Source organism: Fistularia commersonii, chromosome 28 (genome assembly GCF_037954325.1).
Source record: "Fistularia commersonii isolate RoL2024-O1a breed Wild chromosome 28, RoL_Fcom_v1.0, whole genome shotgun sequence".
In the NCBI taxonomy this organism is placed as follows: Eukaryota; Metazoa; Chordata; class Actinopteri; order Syngnathiformes; family Fistulariidae; genus Fistularia; species Fistularia commersonii.
The window spans coordinates 2,525,446-2,546,892 of record NC_141311.1 but is presented as its reverse complement, the minus strand read 5'-3'; the positions used below and the strand labels follow the sequence as shown (position 1 = coordinate 2,546,892).

Below are 21,447 nucleotides of genomic sequence, written 5' to 3'. Positions count from 1 at the left end.
AATAACTATTTATTGCCAATACAAATCCAAATCAAGATTCAAAGTGTTTATTGTCATATGTACAGTTTGTACAGTCTGTCCAATTAAATTCTTATTTTGCTGTCCACAGTGCATTTGGACTGGTGTTGGCAATACATAGGTCTTGTAAACATTATTATAAATATGAACGATGTTGGCAGTGCAAGTATAACATTGAGTTCAGCTTGGTGCAACGGTGCAGCGGTGAGTACAGTTTAAATTACAGTAGTTCCATGTGCAAAATGCACTGTGGACAGCAAAGTAAGAATTTCATTGTACAGGGAAACATGTTTCCACATTGTACATATGACTCTTTGAATCTTGAATCTAAATTTGTAGGCTATTTTTATCCTTGGTGGTGCCACTCCATTCACATCCTATTTATTTTTGTCAGCGTTATTGTCACTCAGTTTCTGTTCTTATCCTTGTTGTTGCCGTTTCTGTTGTTGATTCTCACAATTGCTGATGTTTTTTTCATTCTGTTGTCAAATTTTACCTGTGTGGTTGTTGGTCATTTTGCTGTCTATTTTTTGTGGATGTCTTTTGCTATCTTTTAATGATCTCTTTTATATATATATTTATTAATAAAGATACTGATACTCACATTTATAAATATTGTCATTGTGGGGCTGTTGTTACAAAAAAAAATCCCCTTTGGAAATCAATAAAGTATTATCTTATCCTATCTTATCTTATCTTATCTTATCTTATCTTATCTTATCTTATCTTATCTTATCTTATCTTATCTCATTGACTCTTCGCCGGCAGGGGGCAGCAGTGCGCATGCGCGCCAGATCAGGCTGCTGCTGCTTATGACGTAATCAAACCGCGCCGCGGAGAAGATCCAAAATGGCGACAACTATGGCGGTGCCCCAACCCAAACAGGAAAAGGAGGTCGAGGATTGCTCTTTGCTTCCTCTCGTTCACGATATTATCAAATGGTGAGATTCCGTCCCGTATTGCGTTTCCGACGCGACCCTATGTGACGATTTTGTTGAGATCCTACGCTTGTTGTCATGTTAGCTTAACGAACGTTAGCATTACAGCTAAACCCACCTCAAGAAAATAATTCGATGCCTGCTCTGTTTTCTTTTGTCCCCATATCATCTTTATACGTTCAAGCATGGACAAGGACAGTCAGGATGTCCACCAAGAACTGGCCAAGCTTAAGGCGAAGATCCAGGAGGCCCGGGAGCAGATCTCCACCATGCCCGGGATTGACAGCAGCCCTGTGGAGCAGCAGCAGCAGCTGTCTACGCTGAGGGAGCAGGTCCGCACTAAGAATCAGCTTCTGCAGAAATATAAAAGTCTGTGTATGTTCGATGTACCGAAAGCGTCGTGAAACCGTGGAGACATTATTTTTTACGAGACGCTGTAAATACACGAACGACTTTGTTTACATCCTGAAAGAAAGCAACGGTGCGTTAGCGTGGTTACTTTACGTTCACCTCGGAATTTTCAGCATCAAGTTGGATCGCCTCTTTACAAAATCCCGCAGCGACAACGCAGTCTTCCTGGATTAACTATTCCTCCTGTGGCCGAGATAAACATTATAGGATTGTTGGGGTTTTTTGCATTTTTATGAAGCTTCAGCTGGATACAAACCAATGTCACACTAAAGCCATGCACTTGTTGAACTTCTTTTGAAATGTAGGATATTTTATCCTTGTAAAACTGGCTTGAATTCACTGTAGAGGCTTTTTTTCAGATTGCATGATGGCTAATTGTTTAGATTTAAACTCTCAGGTAGCTCATTCGATGACTGCAATATTCAGTTGTGGTCGTCGTCCTTTGTTGTTCTCATTTTGATTCGTAGTATTTTTAAGTTACGTCGATTTATAACCCCCTTTTTTTTTTGTTGTTTTCTTGTCAATCACCTTTCACCTCTGACTTGGCTGCAGCCACTGTGGTCCATACTGTTATTTAATGGATTTGTGCCTCTCGCCACTGTCCAGGTGATGGGTTTATTCCTTAAATTAAATGCACAGAGATCTGTACATCCGCAGTGGGTCATCTGGTGCTTCCAGCACTCCTGAGCGAGACGGAAAGAATCTGGGCTCCTTTTCTGAGCCACAGTTCCACTTATCACTGCTGTTCTCTTGAGTGAAACGAGGTCGTCGGTGGGATGAACGCGGTAAGATGCGCATCTGATCGGGATTCATGCAAACCAATGGGGCGCTAATTGTAGAGACTCAAGTCCATCGCAAAGCGTCCGGATTTTTCCTTTTCATCCAGAATTCAAAATGGTATCTAATTGTTCAGTTCTCTCACTCAAGTACTCTAAACTTTTCTTCTTTTATTTCTAAATGCACGAATAAAATTAACATCTGACTAGGACATATTGGAATTCAGATGTGTAGAAAATGCTGATCATTAGTTCCCATGTCTCTAAAACCGGTTTGAATGTGCACTCTTTGCCTAACTTCTGCAAAAGCTCTCAGTAAGCCAAACCACGCTCTTCTCCTTGAGCATTATGTCAAGCTAAAGCAGTAACGTGTGCGATATGTGTTCAGAAAGACCCAGTCGCAATTAAAAAACGGTATTGTTTGTCTCTGCTTGTGGGTACAAATGTTTGTGCAGCGTTTAACTCTTAAATGCGGATGAAGAAACTCGAGAGGAACACAGGCCCAAAAGTAACAAGTGTGTGTTTTTTTTTTTTTTTTAATATTTTATTTTTACTTTCTCTTTTATACCAAAAAAACAGACATAATAAATACACATTCAAATTTGTTCATGTGACAATCATTCAAGTTCGGTCAAGTCTGTGGGAGGAGGGGGATGTAAACAGTTCAGAGTGGAGGCAGATTTGACCGCACAGAGGGTTGAGCTCTGCTCCGCGACCAACCCTTCCACGCTTCGTGGGTCGGGATTCCACGTCCGCAGCCCCCCTTTGGCTCCGAGGAGTCCTGCACCCTTACGCGCAAAAAATAAGTACGACATATCGGGTCAGCATATGATGCAGCCCTTCTCCTTGGCCTGGCTCCCGCCCACGGCTTTCTCCTTGATGTACATCAAGTCACTGTGCACGCTGGGCCGCCGTGCGAAAGGCGCCACGATCCCGTACGCGCTTTCGTCTTTGCACTTCTTGCTCCTGAAGGACTTCCTGTGCAGCACCTCGCAGTACTGCAGCGACAGCCTGCAGTGGCGGTTGGGGCTCATCTCGTTCGGCAGCTTGGCCATGGTGAAGAGAGTCTGGAACATCTGGTCCACGTTGGTGTTCTTCTTCGCCGAGATCTCGAAGTAGGCGCAGTGTTCGTCCCCGCCGACCAGCTTCTCGATCTCCTCCTCCTGCACCTCGCGGTGGAAGTCCCTGTCGCACTTGTTGCCGCAAATGACCAGCGGGACGGCCGAGTTCTCTTTGGTTTTGTTCCTCAGGCACGACTTGGTCTCGAATATCTGCCGCTTCAGGCGCTGCACCTCCTGGAAGGACTCCCTGCTGTCCAGGCTGAACACCAGGATGAACACGTCGCCTGCAAAACAAGTGCGGGAGAGACACGTTAAAGCAATGCAAACAAAAAAAAAAATAAGAAAGAAGAAAAGAACCTGTGCGTCTTTATCGTGCGTAAAGGAGGACGCGAGTGGATCTCCGCTCACCTGTGAGGATGGAGAGCCTCCTCATGGCGGGGAACGGGTGATTTCCAGACGTATCCAAAATGTCCAGCTGGTAAACGCTCCCCCTGATGCTGTAGAATTTCCTGTGGAAATCCTCGATGGTCGGCGTGTACTGCTCTTCCACCCTCTCGTTCAGGAACCGGGAGATGATGGCCGTCTTCCCAACTTTGGTGGAGCCCAGGATCACCATCCGGTAGCAGTTCTTGGCCGGGATGTCGAACTCGTTCTCGGATGTTGACATTTTCTTTATCATGCTTGCAGCGGCTGCACCCTGTGCGGGAGCAGGAGCTGCGTGGGGGGGGGGAAGGTGCGGGTCCGCCGGGGTGTGCGGGAGGGAATCTGGGCTCTGCTGGTCTCTGAGCTTCGGATGGAGCGGCTGTGGGTTTTATGTGCAGGCTTGGCCGCGCCTCCTCTCCGTGCGTCACGCGTCACGCCTCGGCTTCGGCAGCTGGAACAGACCCGAAATTATAAGGTTACTATGGCTGTGCGTGTGCGTCAGACCCCCCCCCCCCCCCCCCCCGTCCACAAAGTGAGCAACGGTGGCCGAAGCGGACACTATTTGGCAGTTTTATTGCGTTTTAACTTGGAACGGGTTAGAGGTTTTTTCCTCGCCGGCTCCCCCCCCCCCCCGGGGGTAGCGGGGCCGGTAGGGGGCGCTGCAGCTCACATCGGCGTCTGCTGAAGGTGCAACAACTCTCCCTTCCAGGTCTGCAACACACACCGCTTGGTCTCCTCATATTCAGACGACGTTCCATGTGTTAAACGTCTCGCACGGAGGTTAAAGATCTCCGACACATGGCACCGCGGAGCACGGAGGAAAACAACATCCCCAAACCAATCGGCCCAGGGAGCTCCGCTTTTTGCCTCTCGCTCTGTATTAGTATTCACCCTGGCCCGTCCAGACACTCCAGACCTCTGTAATATTCCTTCTCCGTCGGTCTTTAACTCTCGCGCTGCATCCAGGATCGCGGGGTTCACCCCGGACCGGCCGTCGGTCCGTCAGACAAAGCGGCGGCGCATGTAAAGATGCACGACTGTGCACACATCTGGGAAATTCAGGCTCCTGCAGGTTTTTACGGAGAGGAAACCAGGTGCAGACACGGGGAGAACACAGAGGAAGGCCTCCTGTCGGGATCAAACCGGGGACTTTCTCACCGTGGTGATATTCCTGTGATATATTTCCTGTGCATCGTGTATTTGCAAGTGTATTTGCAGTCCCTATGTCCTCTATTGTAAGTCGCTTTGGATAAAAGCGTCTGCCAAAAGCAATGTAATGTAATATTCCTTTCTTTTTATTCTTCTAAACTGGTAAAGGAGAGGTGTTGTAGTTAGCGGTGAGACCGGCGATGCTGCTCTAGAATCAGTAATAATTACCAAAAGACAGGAGGTGGCAGGGATGAAGATGTTGAGGTTCTCTTTGGGAGCGACCAGGATGGAGAGGATCAGGAATGAGTCCATCTTAGATGTTTTGGACAGAAGGTCAGAGAAGCCAGACTGAGATGGTTGGGTCATAAACAGAGGAGGGATAGAGGATATATTGGTAGACGGATGCTGGAATTTGAGGTCTTGAGGAAGGATACAAGGATGTATGGACGTCGAGAGAGAGGATATGAAGTTAGTTGGTGTGAGAGAGGAGGAGGCAGGGATGTATTCTTGATGAAATCATCTTGTCTTGGCAGCCGGATTTGAATTTCTTCACGTGAAGACGTTTCACCCGTCATCCAAGAGGCGTCTCCAGTTTTGAACGGAAGAAAAACTAAAATCCAAAACTGAAGAAGCTTCTCGGGAAACGTCTTCAAGTGAAGGAATTCACATCCGAGACAAGAAGATTTCGACAAGAATTCACCACGACCTGGATGACTGAGAACCTCCGCACACATGATACAGAAATGGAGAAGGTTTGAATGAAAAAGCCAGAAGCAAAGAAGAAGATAAACCCATTTTGCACGTTAGTCGATGTCAAGTCGTGCTACAGTGGAGTGAACGTGCGAGCGGAGCTGCACGAAGAGTCCGAGCCGACGTTCGGCGTCGTCTCGGCATCGATTAACAAGTGGCTCTTGCGTCTCGCTGTTTACCCCGACGTGCTATGAAATGTTCAATTCGAAAATGACGGCTGACCTTTTTAGCTCTCTGTAGGGCATCGGGGATGAAATCAGATAGGTGTACTTAAGCCCGGCTGTTCGAGGATTGAGCACCGGGTTTGTGTAACCGGGGTGGAGAGAACCAACGCTACACCCTTGACTATTGGTCGGTAATTAAGCCAGTGTGTTCCCAGCGATGCGTATAACAGGACACGTGCGGATCGGCTCCTTCGGCGAGGCGCCGCCATAACCGCCGACAACAACACAGCTGCCAGACGGCCGTTCTCAGCGGTTTTAGAGTCGTCGGATAATCCGTACGAAAGGACAGTGTCACTTGTAGTCAACGCGGTGAGAGGTCATGGAGACGTCTAAGCTATCCTTGCTCTTGTATTATTTGGTCAGATGAAGGAAAACATTCACTTTGTTCATTCACGTCAAGGGTACACACACACACACACACCGGTCAGGGGTAAATCAACACGTGCCGCGTTATCCAAAGTACCTTCAGTGTGTCTCTAGGCCACATTTGTGTTTGCAACCTCGTTCGCGACATAACTGGACCTGGAAACGCGGCGCCCGGACGCCCAGCGCCGGCCCGGTAATGCGATGCCGGGGCAGAGTAAACAAAGCAGCGGCGGCCCACTCAGACCACGACCAATCACACACATTACACTCATTTCCTTCTCAGTTATGTTTGCCTTCATTAATTAGTAAGGAGGACAGAAGGCTGGAAATGATGCTGTGCCTCACAGCTCACATGTCGTGTTTTTATTTTTTATTTCTGAAATTGAATCAGTAAATGACCCATCGCCGGGGTAATATCCTTCTGTGTGTTTCAGATGATGGACATGTGTTGACGCAACGGATGCAGTTTTTTTGTTGTGTTTTGTTTTAAATCAGCCGGGAAGTTGTTTGCCTCTGGGAAGTTCTGCTGGGTGAGATTTATCATCTGGAAGATGAAAATAGCAGGAGAAGAAATACAGGTGCCGCAGACAGCGGTGATGTCTATGGGAACGTAGTAATACCATGCAGACAAGAGAGGCCAGAGATGATATTGTAACGTCAACTCGCACATAAACGGCAAAGTGTGTGTGTGTGTGTGTGTGTGTAAGATGCTTAACACATAGTCTCCCTAGTGAGAAGTCTATGTAACTTTCACTAAGAGCATATGTGCAGGAGTGGTTATAAATGGGTTGTTTTCACATGTGTGTGTGTGTGTGTGTGTGTGTGTGTGTGTGTGTGTGTGTGTGTGTATAAGCAAGTGAGTGAGTGACTATGTAGTAAGTAAGGAAGTGTAACTGATAATTGGACCTTAAGACTAATGTGCAGGTTTGGTTTCTAAATACCCTCGTGTGTGTGTGTGTGTGTGTGTGTGTGTGTGTGTGTGTGTGTGTGTGTGTGTGTTGTGAACAAACAATTATAGATCACATTGTGTATAAAGAAGTCATTAATTGAACCTCCAGACAATGTGCAGGCTTGGTTTTTAAATACCCTCATATAAGTGTGTGTGCGTGTGCCTGCGTGTGTGTGTGTGTGTGTGTAAGATGCTTCACACACAGGTTTATGTAACAGTCACCATAAACATATGTGCTGTAGTTGGTATACATTAGGTGTCCTCATATATATGTGTGTGTGTGTGTGTGTGTGTGTGTGTGTGTGTGTTTGAGCACAGTATCAGACCATGTGCTGATTAAGTATAGATACTTGGACTTGTTGGACTAGTTGCAGAACCCTCAGACCGTGTGCAGGTTTGGTTTCTAAATACCATAATTTCCAGACTATTGAGCACACCAGAATATAAGCTGCACCGCCTAAAAATAACAAAACAAATAAATATACGTACACACACATACATATATATATTTATATATACACTTTGTACTATTTAAGACCTTAAAACACTTTAAAGCCTTGACTTTGACACTTTATATTTTTATTTGTATTTCTTATTCTCCCTCCTTCCTATTATTATTTATTATTGTTCCTAAAATAAATACATGAATAAATAAAGTTATTCTTATTCTTACATAGGCTGCACTTGGCTTTGAGCTGCAGGTGTTGTAACATGAGATATTTACACATTTTTTTAAAAACGTAGTCGTCTTCTTCAGTGTTGGAATTGAACGGCCTCAGAATTTCAAAGTCATTTCATCGGTCTGATGTGATGAGGCTAAATGTTTTGTTAGCATGAAGCTCGTTAGCCCAAAAAAAAAAAATCCATAAAGCGTGTGAAAAAAGTAGCGGCTCATAGTCCGGAAATGACGATACACTCCATCAATGTTCCCTGTAATTTTTCATATGTCTGGGCGTACAGACAACCTCCCTGAGCACACTGAGGACCTCTGTGAGCGATGTTAAGAGATGTTTTTCCATCGGAAAACTCGCTAACTACTTTAGCTTTGCTGCATGTTTTGCAGATTAAACCTGTCCCACTCGAAAAAGGAAAAATCTCACCCGATTTCACTACTTGTTCTTCTATTTGCACATTCTCCGACAGCCCTTCCAACTTAAAAGAACCGCATTTCTTTTTTTACTTTGGCTTTGTGAGTGGGGTTAGCTGCTAAAATGCTAACCATTAGCATGTTAGCATTAGCATCACTTAGCTACAACACATTGTAATTATTGTTGTGTAGCGTGTATGGGCAGAGCACGTGCGCAGGTACAATAGCATGATTGGCTGCGTAGCATAATTGCATCGTATCATACGAGTTACGAAGCAAAATGATACAGAAAAAAACATTATATATGTAACTCATTTGTAGTGCGCTGGATGAGTTTGTGCGCCGAGAGTGTGGAACATTGCACTTCACTCATCGTGTGTGTGTGTTTAAATATGCATATGTGGTGTTTATGAATGTACATAAACCTTAAATTTAAGGAACACAAATGCGCCCACGGAGGACTGCTCAGGGCACAATGCTGACACTGCAGTGTGTAACCAGTATTCATCCTTTTTAAGCTGCATTTAAATTAATTTAGGGACTCAAACAAGGTCTCTTTCCCGGCCACCTTCTGCTTAAAATCATGTTGTTGTTCGACGACACCGCAGGCCGGACGTATTTGACGATCCAGCTCGGCCGGAACGACCGAGAATGCGTTCAAACAAGCGGCCTTTGTCACTCGTGTTCACGTTAATCTGTGCGAGATAACATCGTCCCCGTGCGGAGAGGCGAACCCTGGCGGTTTCGCCGTCGGCGGTTATCTGATGCCGCGCGCCGTCTCCATCCAGGCTCGGATGGCGTGAGACCCGAGTCGCTCGCGTGTCAGGCGAGGCCGTCGCTCAGGCAAACTGTTGAATGAGCCACGAGCTCCGAGTTTCCAACACACCAGCTTTGTCTGCCGACCATCTGTATTATTTATTTTTTTTGCGAAATCACTGACCTGTCGGTTTTGTTTTTGTCTCGACGGCATGCGAACGCCGGCGTGTGACGTCGGGCTTTAGTTGCGAGACACAAACACGGCGCCGTGTTTCTGGCGGCGGCTCCGGCTTCTCGTGTTTAACGTTCATAAAAATTCTCATTTATGAGCAGCAATTTAATCACCCCGCTGGAAATAAAGCGTCATCTTATTCGATATCGAGCGACTTGAGGAAACTTTCTCCGAGAAGGAAATGGTTATTTAAAATACAAGCGGAGTATTTTTAGATTTCCAGGTCCGGTCTTGTGAGTCACCGGCGTTGTTTAATAACCATTTCCCGTCCGCGGGTCCGGCGTTCTCCTTTTGTCATTCGGAAGTCATTCCCGCCTCGTTTCGCACGTTAACTGTGAGGATAAAGCGGATTTTTAGCGGAATTGAAGAACCAGCTCCGAGGCAAAGGGCTGGACGAAGGGACGTATAAGATAAGCGAGAACTCCTCGCCACAGGAAGAGGAACGGCGGATGCCGCTTTGTTTTCGTCCAAAAGGGAGTCGAATCTTTACGTCTTGGCAACTCGCAGACGTGGTTTCAGATACGAAGCGGCAGCTGCTTTCAGGGAAACCAATTCGTTCTGGATCTGAGGTCCAAGAAATCATTTTTCAGTTGACAGATGTGAATTCCACGCAGCGACGACAAGATAAGCTTAATTGGTTCCACGATGGAGAAATTCAGTTGTCTCAGTGGCGTAAATGGATATGAACAACAAACGGCGTGCAATGTTTCCACTCGAATAATGAAATAAATGCCTTGAGGAGGGTTATAGAATAGTAGGTGAACAGGATGCAAGTGTTGTGATTTAGGGAGGGTACCTCACCCAAATGCTAGAACTCCACAAGAAGTGGTAAGGTGTTTTAAGGGGATTATTTTCAAGGCAAGTGAACAGTTGACTGTGTTGGATCCGGGTTGCAAGTGTGCGTCACGGCGTCTCAGGAACATGCGAGGAAAGGTGATTAGAATTGCAGGAGTTTTAGGAACTCATAAGGAAAGGCTAACAGGAACAAGGAACTTGCGAAGAAGGGTCAGACGTGGAATTCTGGTCGAGGGAAAGAGGGACTTGCAAGGAAAGGTCAGGCATGGAATTCTGGACTTGGGGGAAGGCCGATCAGGAACGGGCCGCTAGCATACACTGACAAGGGAACCAGCCTGGTCGGGACAGGTGGCTAGCAAACTTCATTACGGGCGGCTAGCATACACCGACAGGGGAAGAAGCCTGGTCGCAGACAGCCGGCAAGCATACACCATCACGGGCGGCTAGCATACACCGATAGGGGTAGAAGCCTGGTTGGGACAGGGGGCTAGCATACGTCATCACGGGCAGCTAGCTGCACCGACAGGGGAAGAACCCTGGTTGGGAGAGGTGGCTAGCATATTCCATCATAGGCAGTTCGCATACACCGACGGGGCCGAGGCCTGGTCAGGGCAGGTGGCTAGCATACTCCATCGTAGGCAGCTAGCATTCACTGACAGGGGAAGAAGCCTGGTCAGGGACGGGCGGCTAGCATACGCAGTCATGGGTGGCTAGCATACACCGTCAAGGGATAACTTGGGAATGACAAGAGGATAAGTCTTACTTTGGAGGATCTACCTGGAAGAGATGAATGGAGGGGTGTCTTCGGAGGTACCCACTCCAGACCAACAATCTGGCCCCCAAAGGGCTGGAAAAAAGAAGAGTAAAGGGGTCTTGGAGAATGTATAAATCTTAGCTATAAGAGAGTGGTGGTAGTGGTGGTTAGTGCTTCTTCATCATCATGAGTAGACCTCTGGTTGGATTCCCACAGGAGGCCTGTCTGTGTGGAGTCTCCATGTTCTCCACGTGTCTGCGTGGGGTTCCTCAGGGTTCTCCAGGATCGTAAAACGGCTGCGAAAAGTGAGGCATGCAGTTCTGCTGCCTCATGGTGGGGGGCGCTCATGATTCCAGGGATTCTTCTTGCAACTCCTTGGCTGCAGAATACAGGAACAGCAAGCTAGAATTAACAAGTCACATGGAGAATAAGCTACTCTGTAGGGTTCTCACTAAATGGCAGCCGGGACACTTAGGGACGGTTGCACAATAACAATTACGTACAGCTAGCATAAGGCGTCCTAAACAATAAACTACATTTTTCAGGTGTTGTTTCACATGTTGTTCCTTATGTGTCGTGATGTAACATCAGCGTACTTGTTTCCCCGTGAGTTTGGAGACAAAGGAGCTCAGTGAGAAGTGCCAGGAAGGTTCTTCATAGTTGCTCTTTCCATGAGGCATTCAGCAGACTGCTGGTGGAAATGTTCTCCTGCAGACCTGCGTTACTTCACCAAATGTAACACCCAGGCCTCAAAGCCTGCATAGCGTGGCCGGCGAGACCGTGGACAAGGCCAGCAAGGTCGTCACACGTATATATACTGCTCAAAAAAATAAAGGGAACACTTGAACAACACAATGTAACTCCAAGTCAATCACACTTGTGTGAAATCATAGTGTCCACTCGGGAAGCAACACAGATTCATTTTGACTTGTTTTAAGGACATTACATCAAAGTTGGATCAGCCTGGAGTTTGTTTTTACACTTTAATTTTGAGTGTGATTCCTAATCCAGACCTCCGTGGGTTGATACAATTGATTTTGTTGTCAGCACATTCAACTGTGTAAAGAGCAAAGTATTTCATAAGAATATTTCATTCATTTAGATCTAGGATGTGTTTTTTAAGTGTTCCCTTTATTTTTTTGAGCAGTGTATATATATGCATATATGCACATCTATATATCTCTCTATATATATGTCTTTTTATCAGATTCAGACTCTGCTTGCCAATGAGCTCCAGCCCTTTTGCAGTCAGTGTTTACACAACAGCCTAATAGCCTCGCGCTCTGACAAAAGCAGGGGTGGGGGGTTGGGATGGGGCGTGGCGGGGGGGGAGAAGGGGTGCAGGAAGTACAAAAAGGTAGCAGGTCTTTGGTAAGGACTGATGTTTTTAATTCCACCTCACACGCAAATGTGCACATTTCAATATCAAATATTGAAAACATCAATTACGCTGCCCTCCAGGCAGCCGCTCTCCTCCGTGAGCCGGCAAATGTTATATAACCTCCCATCGACACGCATGAGTTACTGCAGGAAACAACACACCGGGAAGGTTATTTAGTTTTTACTAAAGATTTTCTTTGTTAAAAATCACATCAGGTGCATTTTGTATGGAAAAAAAATCCCTAGGTAACGGCGATACCTAATTAGCATTCAAATGAGTCTCTAATGCTGAGTTCACGCCGAGCAAGATTGGGATTGTTTGACAGCTTGCGAGGAAGCGTCTCGAGAAGAAAGAGAAAAATGAAAAGTACAAATGAATCGGCAGCCTCTTTGAAATGTAATAACTTTATCCATTTGGTCATTATCATTTAAAACCGCTTCTTCAACCATCATTTCGAACATTAACCCTCTCATTAACTTCTTGTTTCGACAAATCGCGTCAAACACAGATACGTTCACTCTCATTCTCAGGTTCTTTATCACCTGAATTCATCGATTCATTTTTTGGAGTTACTTTAAGAGAGGGTTTGATCCAAAGATGCCGCGCGGACGGCTCGAATTTATTTTCGTTCGTTTTGTTTTTGTTTACATCGGCGACTGCCGTTTGTGACTCGGTGTGACGCCAATCTGGGCAGCTAGCGGGAGAGCTAGCGCTCGCCGGACAGCGGGGACATTCCTACTGTTCGGTTAACGAGGCATGTGTCGAAAATGAAATAATTACGCGGTCAGTATGCGCGAGCATGGTCGCCACGCGGAGACGGAGGGGCTTCATGGCGGAACCACGACTCGGCCCTCATAACGAGATCTGATCTTTTGTATGTCTGCGCGTTCGTGCGTCGAATCTGCTGGGATATAAACAGGAAGATTCCTAGCGGAAATGGCTGCTAAGTGCATTAAGGAGAAAAACAACCCAAACACACCGACAGCATGACTTTTTTTTTTTTTTCTTCTAAGAAAGATCTGGAACATGACTTTCAGACACGGCGTTCCAAGTGACGATGACATTGGTCCTGTGGTAAACAGAGGTCCGAGAGTTAATTTTTCTCAGTAAACACAAACAGTTGACAGAAGCTGTGAATTTGCTCCACGCGGCGACAACTTAAACGATGAAATTCAATTTTCACGTTGGCATAAACGGATGCGAACAATAAACAATGTGCGATGTTTACACTTGAATACAAAATATAAAAATGGAAAAAGGAAGAAATACAAAAAGTGAAATAAAATGCCCTGAGCGGCTGTGTAGAGTGATTATGGAATAGCAGGAAGGAAAAAAGAAGAAAAATAATTAGATAAGGTGTCCTGGAGAATATATAAATATAATTATAGGAGCGATGGTTAGCGCTTCTTCCTCACATCGGTTGGATTCACACAGAAATCCAGGAGTCTACTTGGGGTTCCTCCTGGTTCTTCCTGCAGTCCAAACACATGTAGGAGGAAAATAGAAGAAAAATATAGATATATGTATGGATAAATTACTGTACAGAATTGTGAAAAGGTAAAATAGGTAACGAATGAATGTATTACGATTGCACAGACGGTTCTGCAGGACAGAGACCGCCTGCAGGAGAAGGGCAGGGACATTCAAAACAATATTCTCCCCCACGCGTGGCGTCGCTGTTTTTGTTTTGTTTAGAAGTTTATTAGGACAGTGTACAAATACATTAAGCACAGAGGCAGTGATGTTTGTACCAGATTATAGCTCATAGCTAATTTCCATCTATAGTCCTGGACAAATAAATCGTCAACATCAGCTATCAAGAAACGATGGACGAACTGCACTGCTGCTGCAGAGCCCTTTTCCCTGTTATCCATTATTTTTTTGTGTTAAGGTTTTTTTTTTTTTTTTTGGTCACGTTCATCCATTTGTAGTAATTGCACCCGAGAGCCAGCGTGTAAGGGTGAAGTCAGACCTGCCACTGAGCGGACCCACGTGAACGATGGGGATTTAAGGGCCTCGTGCAGGTTGGCAGGTCGGTATCAAGGGCGGGTCAAGTGCTGCCTCTTCCCGTTCTCCTGGCGGGTCTCCGGTCACTGCGGAGCTTCATACGTGCAGGAAGACATGGGTGGTGTCCTGGAACGACAGCTGGATGCAATCAAATTAAAACCGATTTACAAAATTTAACGCTAGCTATGCTGAACAAGCAGGATTCAGATTTAGAGGGCGATTTACCTAACTTTGACGGTATCTCAAGATTTGGGCATTGATTGATTTGCACGAATTTTCATCTTCTTCTTATTAGTACTATTATTTTTTATTGCGTCCAACAGAACCAGAAGAAACGTTGATGAGTCATCTATCAGAGGTCGTGTTTGTAGCAGCCGGTAGCTGAGAGGTTAAATGCCCCGGAGGAAGATTTAGCATCAGATCCCAGTCGATATGCAACTAATTAGCCCGCGGCAATAGAAGCTCGTATCCCGCTGTTCACTGTCAGACTCTTCACCTTTGTACCGGCGGAAGTGTAATTTTGCCAGCTCATTCGACACAGTCCTTCCCCCCCTGAAATGTCACACACTGCTATTATTTTATTTATTTTTTTTATTTCATTCATTTGGCCTACACACATGAAGCCTCACTGTGTAAAACACTCTCAGTGGTTCTAATGAGCCCAAAGCAATGCAGGGAACAGCGGGGATTTTGAATAAAAAACATCAAAATAGGGAGCTTTTCCTCATCCTTTTTAAAGCACAAAGAGTACTGAAGTATTCGTCATAGTCCTTAGACAACAGGGCATGGGACAATGAATTGTTTCATGTGTTCACCTGTGTGGGAGAAGCTGTTTCTGGAGTCAGTCTGATGTTCCACTTCAAGGTCCGAAAATACCCTTTTTCTGATTGAAGGGACCCTCAATCATTTTGGCCGCCTTTTCCATTTTTGAATAGACGCCACTCCAGTTGAAGAATCGGTCAAGTGCAGTCAAATATTGTCCAGTGCACGAATGCCAAACACCGCAGCAAATGTTATTGTTTTTAATTTTTGTCTTGTGTTGCCGCTGCTGCAGCTTGAGGGGCCAGACAGCAGGCATATGGAGACAAAGATGCGCCTCGGGGATGCTACTCATTTAAAAATGATTAATTTGTTTATTCACTAAAAGCAAAAGGCGGCGTTCACCCTGGCCCCGTTCCCCCTAACATTCATAAATATAATATAATAGAATTAAAAGACCATTCACTCATTCACACATCAAATAGAGACATACAAGTCTTGCCCCACCCTTCCACCCACATTTAAGAGTACTATGTGGGGATGATAATGGTAGATTTGCACATATAGTTGACTTTTTTTATATAAATAACAGTAAAATTGTTAAAGTCAAAGCTTCTTTGAGATCGATTAAACAGCTAATCATCATTTATTTCTTCAAAAGGAGACCTCCTGTCGGATCTCCAAAGCCTTTACAAACCCAATTTTGTTTCAAGTGCGAAAAATGTAGACATTTCTGAACTGAAAAAAGAAGCAACTATGTCAGTATTTTTTTTTTTTTTTTTTTGTACAAAAGGCAAAAGTCGTAATAACGAGCAGATGGAGCTTTCCTTCCAGCCGAGGCCGTCTGAAGCGGTCGGCCTTGGGTAAACAGCCCCAAGGCTTTCGGTTCATTTGAGTTCAGCTCGAATAGAAAATAACGCCGTTGCCTCTGGAAAAACAGTCTGTTTTGTTTTATAACTTCAAAAAGGCCGTTTTTAATCGTCTTTACGAGTTTAATGATGCATGAGGCTGAGATGGTTGTCTGTCTGTGCTCCATAGGATAATGGTAGGATAATGGACTATTATTGTAAATAGCTGCCTGCGGTATCGTGGACTAATCATGAGATTGAACTTCAGGACGGGTCGAGGCTGCGGGACGTTTTCGAGGTGAGGTCATGGATCAGAGATAAGGTCGCGCTGCCACTGTGTCCTTCCACCGTCATCTTCTGCACGCTCCGTGCTGGTGCACGGAGGGACGACCCAATGTCAACACCATTAGCGTCTCACATTAAGCTAACTAATGGGAACACATGAAGGGAACTGTGCTAAGAATATGGGCACGTGCGACGGGTGCTAAAATAAACCGGACCAAAATAGACTTCCCTTTCCCGCGCTAAATGCTATTTGTCAATTGTCTCTGACAACAATTAGGGACCCAAGGCTATTTCCTGCGATCTTCGTGTTTCTGCTTCCCCATTTCCACTTGACAGCCCTTAATAATAGCAGCAGCACATGTTGTGCTAAGTGACCGACGGGGTCAATACTGGCCGCCTGCAAGTCGATCACCCGGGCGACCCGAATCATGTTTAATCGGTGGTAGAAGCTCCGGGTATCTCGGAGTCTCGGAGTCCGACGTGGCTTCGGGGGAGGAATAATGTAAAGCAACCTGAAATTGGAGAGTGAAGGGAAGCAGGTGGAAACGTACACAAAGGTAAATAATGCATGGAGGCGCCGATCCCTGGAACCGCCAGCGTGAACTCCTGTGCGCCCTGTTCCCTGTGCTCTCGCTTGAACCCAAAGGCCATCCGGGTGCTCTCCAGTTTCTGAGTTCGGTCTATCATTCATATACTAATTTTAGCAAAGGCGAGTTCATGGATTACGATAGCGATCTGCGTTCCCGGCCGCCAAACAACTCTGCGCAACCACTAATTCGCTGACCTCAAGCCGCAAGGGTGAGCCTTGGCAAGCACAAAAAGCGCCGGTGTGGTTCTTGAATGTCGAGTAAAACCTCTTGTTTGTTCGCAACGGAAGGGATTCAAAGGTTTATGTTTCAAAACAGCCTGAATTAATGTTTTGAAAGGAAAACTGACAATCTGGGCGGTGAGCTTGTCACCGACCCCCCTTCCCCCGTCTTTTTGGGTCATGGTTTCCAGCTTTTCTTTTAATTGACTTGCTCTTGTCATGTTCACGGCATGTTGCTTTGCATCCGGTACTTTTATTTTAATTAATAAGCCAAAAACTATTAATAAATAAGCCAAAGTACGTTCAAAATATGAATCGCTCGTAGGTGACTTCCTCTGTATTATTTGGGTGGAACGCGACAAGAAGACACCGATGAAAGCAATGGATTAGCAGACATTAATCATAGTTTTTGTCAGATATTTGCAAATATAATTACGGCCCCGGGGACAAAAACATTTAGAAAAGGCTCTGCGGAGTGAAGCGCAAGGGGGGCCGCTAGTTCACGCAGAACGTCAACCTCATTCTAATTCAATTCATTAAAGTATTAATTTTCGTGCATCTTCTAGACCGGGCTGTCAGACTCACTTTCAGCGAAGGCCACATCAACATAATGGTTGCCCTCAAAGGGACACATTTAATGCTAACAGTGTAACTACTCCTCAATGTTAGATCACTCTGAATGTAGTACGCATCCAAATCCAAAATGTTATATATGTATTTGCATAGATGTAAAAAAAATATTTTTAGGAGTTGCTCTGTCACTGCTGCAGTGTTTTTGGATGCACATTTCGTGAAACACATTCTGCAGCCATCGACGTTTGACCTTTAATTCTCTGACAATTTGTTGTTTTTCTTGGAAGGCTAACTTTAGCATACTTAGCTCCGTGTTTAGTGTCAAAATGCCAACTTAGATTTACTCTTTGACAACCGACGGTGTCTCATCACACGAAAGACATGCTGTTTTTTTCTCCTCGAAGCACAAACATGGATTCACCTTCCCACCTTTCCTGAAACAGCCTTCCATCTGCATCAACTTTTCTCTTTCGGGGATATTTAGGGATCATTTGTATTTCTCAATTCCACTTGTTGAAAATGGCATTGATGTGGATTCACTGCAAGCTGATAGCAGGACGTCGTCTCTTTGCAGGTAAAATGTAGTTTATGGTCAATGCAAGTGTTTGACTTATTTATTTTAAGACAATCAGGCGTTTTAAGACGTTGCTCGGGCCGTATAAAATGACTTGGCGGGCCACATTTGGCCCGCGGGCCTTGAGTTTGACACATGCAGTCTGGACAAATTGTTTTATACATTCATATATTCATATATGCCTCCTGTCTCAGGTTTCCTCATCCGCCGGTTGGTGCTTCTCTGCTGATAGTCGTAGGGGTTTTATGGCCCAGGAGCTTTAACGCGTCTACAGCGTAAATATACTAAGGCTGAAAAGTTTATGGCAAACAACTGGGCTGACACTGGGAGTCCTGCTCGTAAATCTAATGGCGTGATGTCACATGTGTCTCAGCTCTCAATAAGTCACAGGTTATATAATCCAGCTGGAGAAGAAGGTGGCAACAATAATATCCTGCATTTTTTTTGTCCCGCCGGCAACAGTTGGGTTTGCCGGCGCGAGAACCATTGTGTAACCAGTCAATCGATAGAGAATGATAGAGGGCGACCTTATTCGATGTTACATTCAGTGGGATTAGCATAACTGCAGACATTGATTATAACAAACAGCGTTTTTTCAACGTTCCACAAATGTTTCGAAGCCTGTACGAGTCGAAGACCAGCCGACGGCTCTGCACGTATCTGTTTACGCCAAGATGGTATCAAAGAATCTGCGATAGATGTACTTCCAGAGTTTATACCCTTTCACCCCCCCCAGCATATCGATCTTCTAACGGCCTGAACATTTCCAAACACGTTGCACACACTGTGTGTGTGTCCGGTGACGGCGATCCGTGTAATAACAGTCTGCTGCTCTGACCCTGGGAGTGTCTCCCGGACTCCTTGTACACTCGGCGCGAACGAACCGCCGGCCAACACGTCCGAGAACATTTGAAAAACCAGCGAAATACCTGCAGCCTTCTGTCATTCGGTCTCTCGGTCTGATGAGACGTCCGAACCCAGTTGGCAAATAATTGATTTGTTGGAAAGGAACGGGACTTTGGAAATCAGAGGAATACACACTGGAGCCGACTAATGAGGTAAATAGCAGGAAAATGTAAACAAATGAAGAATAATCATCACAATCGTGCCATGAAGTCATACTGAGCCGGCTGGATCGGCTGAAGTATTTGACAGCTCTCTTACAACCTCCCATGTCCAACCTTCTTTATTCATTTGGGTCTTTTCAAAAGTCAGCATCCTACAAGACAAAGTTCCTTTGAATGCGAATTTTTGGATCAATGGCAGCACGTGCAGCTCGTGGCACCGCTTCAGTTCCACCTTCAAGGAAATGCTTTATAAAAAGTCTGCGCAGAAAACAATGACAGTATTGTATTTTTCGCACAATAAGGCGCGCTTAAAATCCTTACATTTTCTCAAACACTGTCCGTGACCCTTATGTATGAATTCTTGTTGCGGTTACTGACCTCCAACCAATTTTTTGTGGCAGATTGTACGGAAAAATCTGTTGTCGGACCGTTCTAACTGATTTTTTGACGGGGACGTCATATTAAAGTGGCCCCTTGGTTGTATCCGTTAGATAACTAATGATGTCGTGTTGGAATACAACGTTGTCCAACCTCAAGCTAACTCCAGGTGTCCGCTATCGCTAGAAACCATAAACCAATCAGAGCACAGTACAAAGAACGCTTACTTCAGACGCTTTTTGTAACATCAGTACATAGTGTGCTTCGACATAATATTACTGTACATTTGTGCGTATGAGGACCCCCAAAAATGGCAGGTTACATGTTTTAAACTGTAATAATTAATCTGTATATACATTTATAGCTGTGCATTATTTCATAACAACCACATGTACAATATTTTTTCATACTCTTGTGCACTCCTTATCTTTCACTTGATACTTAAGACACATTATAATTTATTTGTATTTCTTATTCTCCCTTTTTCTCTTATTTTTTACTGTTTATACAATTTTTCTACTATTATTTATTATTTTTATATTTTTCTTGTAACTCTGGCACAACAATTACCTTCAGGATGAATAAAATGGTTCTTATTCTTATTCTTTTTGTTTGCCTGTTACATGTTAACACCGTCAACCAACACAAATAACTTGTTTTTGCAAAATCGGTTGGCGAATAAAGCAATTTTTATTCTAATTCTGATTCGAAGCGGAATTCAAACTCAATGCTATCAGTCATGCCAAGGAATTCAACTTTAATGAGTTAATGGTACAGAAGTGGAGGTAGCAAGGAGAAGTTGAAGAAATTGAAGACCAAACAGAGTTTTCGAGATAACAAGATGAATAAAGTTCGACTTAACTGAAATTTTTGTTTGGCTTTATATACTGTATGTTTTATCATGCGCCTTTAAACGCGGTGCATCTTGTGTATGAAAGTAGACCCGTTCATTGATATGGCCTTATACTGCGATGCGCCTTATGCTCCGCAAATTACGATAAACTGTAATTTCCCCCCGTTTCCTTGAAGAGCTTGCATGCACACACAGCGGAACCAACGTCAAATTTAAATGAATTGTGTAAGAGAAGCGCCTGAAAGGCTGCGTTCTGCCCGGCTCTGTTCACCAGATGTACGCGTGATGAAGTCAAGATGTGTTCCTCTCATCGGGTTCACCATGTACCGCACCAATTAGCACGACGGCCGCGTAATAAATGCTAATTGCGCGGCGCGAATGCGACGAAATCCGGTTTGATCGGCAGAGCAGCGGGCGTTCGCGCTCCTTGCAAACTCTGTTTTTAGCACAACTGCAGATGTTTCAACCAGAAGGAAATCACCAGGCCTGCATTTTTAATTGCAGTGTCCAGAGAGAAGTTTGATGTGTCAGTACAGTAAACCCTTGTTTTTCACGGGGGTTACGTTCCAAAAAGAACCCGTGATAGGCAAAACCTTTATTTTTTTTTACAATTATTATACAATTAAATATTATATATCGCTGCTGTCGTCCTTATGTTTTTTTCTTCCGCTTTATGGAACGAACGGAAGATTCATTAATTCCGTAATGCCGACCTACAGCCGCATAGCTTTTTAGCTTCCCTTAGCATGTCCAGAAGTTTAACTTTATCTGCGATAGATAGCATCTTCCGCTGCCTTTTGGGCCCTTTTGTCGCTCCAGAGCGTTTTGTCAACATTATGGGTTTTAGAGAAACTCGAAATTACGAGAGAATTTGCACGTACATCATGTAAATTCGGCAAGCTGTGTCATGTACATATTAAACTGCAACGTTATTCACGCTCAGGTAGAGCAGAAGCGAAGTGACTTTTTAGCCAATCAGAATGCAGAACACCATGCACGATGCAAATCCGTGAAGCGGCGAAACCGTGAAAAGTAAACCGCGTGATAGCCAGGGATCACTGTATTTATTTTTCTAACGCTTTATCTTCCAAAGCAGTGCACTGGAACATAAACATCATATAAAATGACCAAATCCTTGTTTGCCTGAGCCAATAACAGCGGCAACGGAACAATGCATTGGCCAGGATGTGCATAAACAGACCTGCAGGGCCGCGGCGGCAGATGG

At 44.9% G+C, this 21,447-nt stretch overlaps 2 protein-coding genes across 2 annotated transcripts; one reads left to right on the top strand and one right to left on the bottom strand.

The window, feature by feature from the left end:
• The first annotated feature begins 844 nt into the window (after nucleotides 1-844).
• On the top strand, nucleotides 845-4,514 carry med9 (mediator complex subunit 9). Its single transcript, XM_086175755.1, has 2 exons — nucleotides 845-959; nucleotides 1,141-4,514. Exons 1-2 carry the CDS (start codon nucleotides 868-870, stop codon nucleotides 1,358-1,360), a joined length of 312 nt encoding a protein of 103 aa, XP_086031881.1. The 5' UTR covers nucleotides 845-867; the 3' UTR covers nucleotides 1,361-4,514.
• Nucleotides 2,666-3,883, bottom strand: LOC147217163 (dexamethasone-induced Ras-related protein 1-like). The gene is made up of 2 exons (XM_086175754.1): nucleotides 3,613-3,883; nucleotides 2,666-3,488 (listed from the first exon to the last, which is right to left on the bottom strand). Exons 1-2 carry the CDS (start codon nucleotides 3,881-3,883, stop codon nucleotides 2,965-2,967), a joined length of 795 nt encoding a protein of 264 aa, XP_086031880.1. The 3' UTR covers nucleotides 2,666-2,964.
• Nucleotides 4,515-21,447: the final 16,933 nt, after the last annotated feature.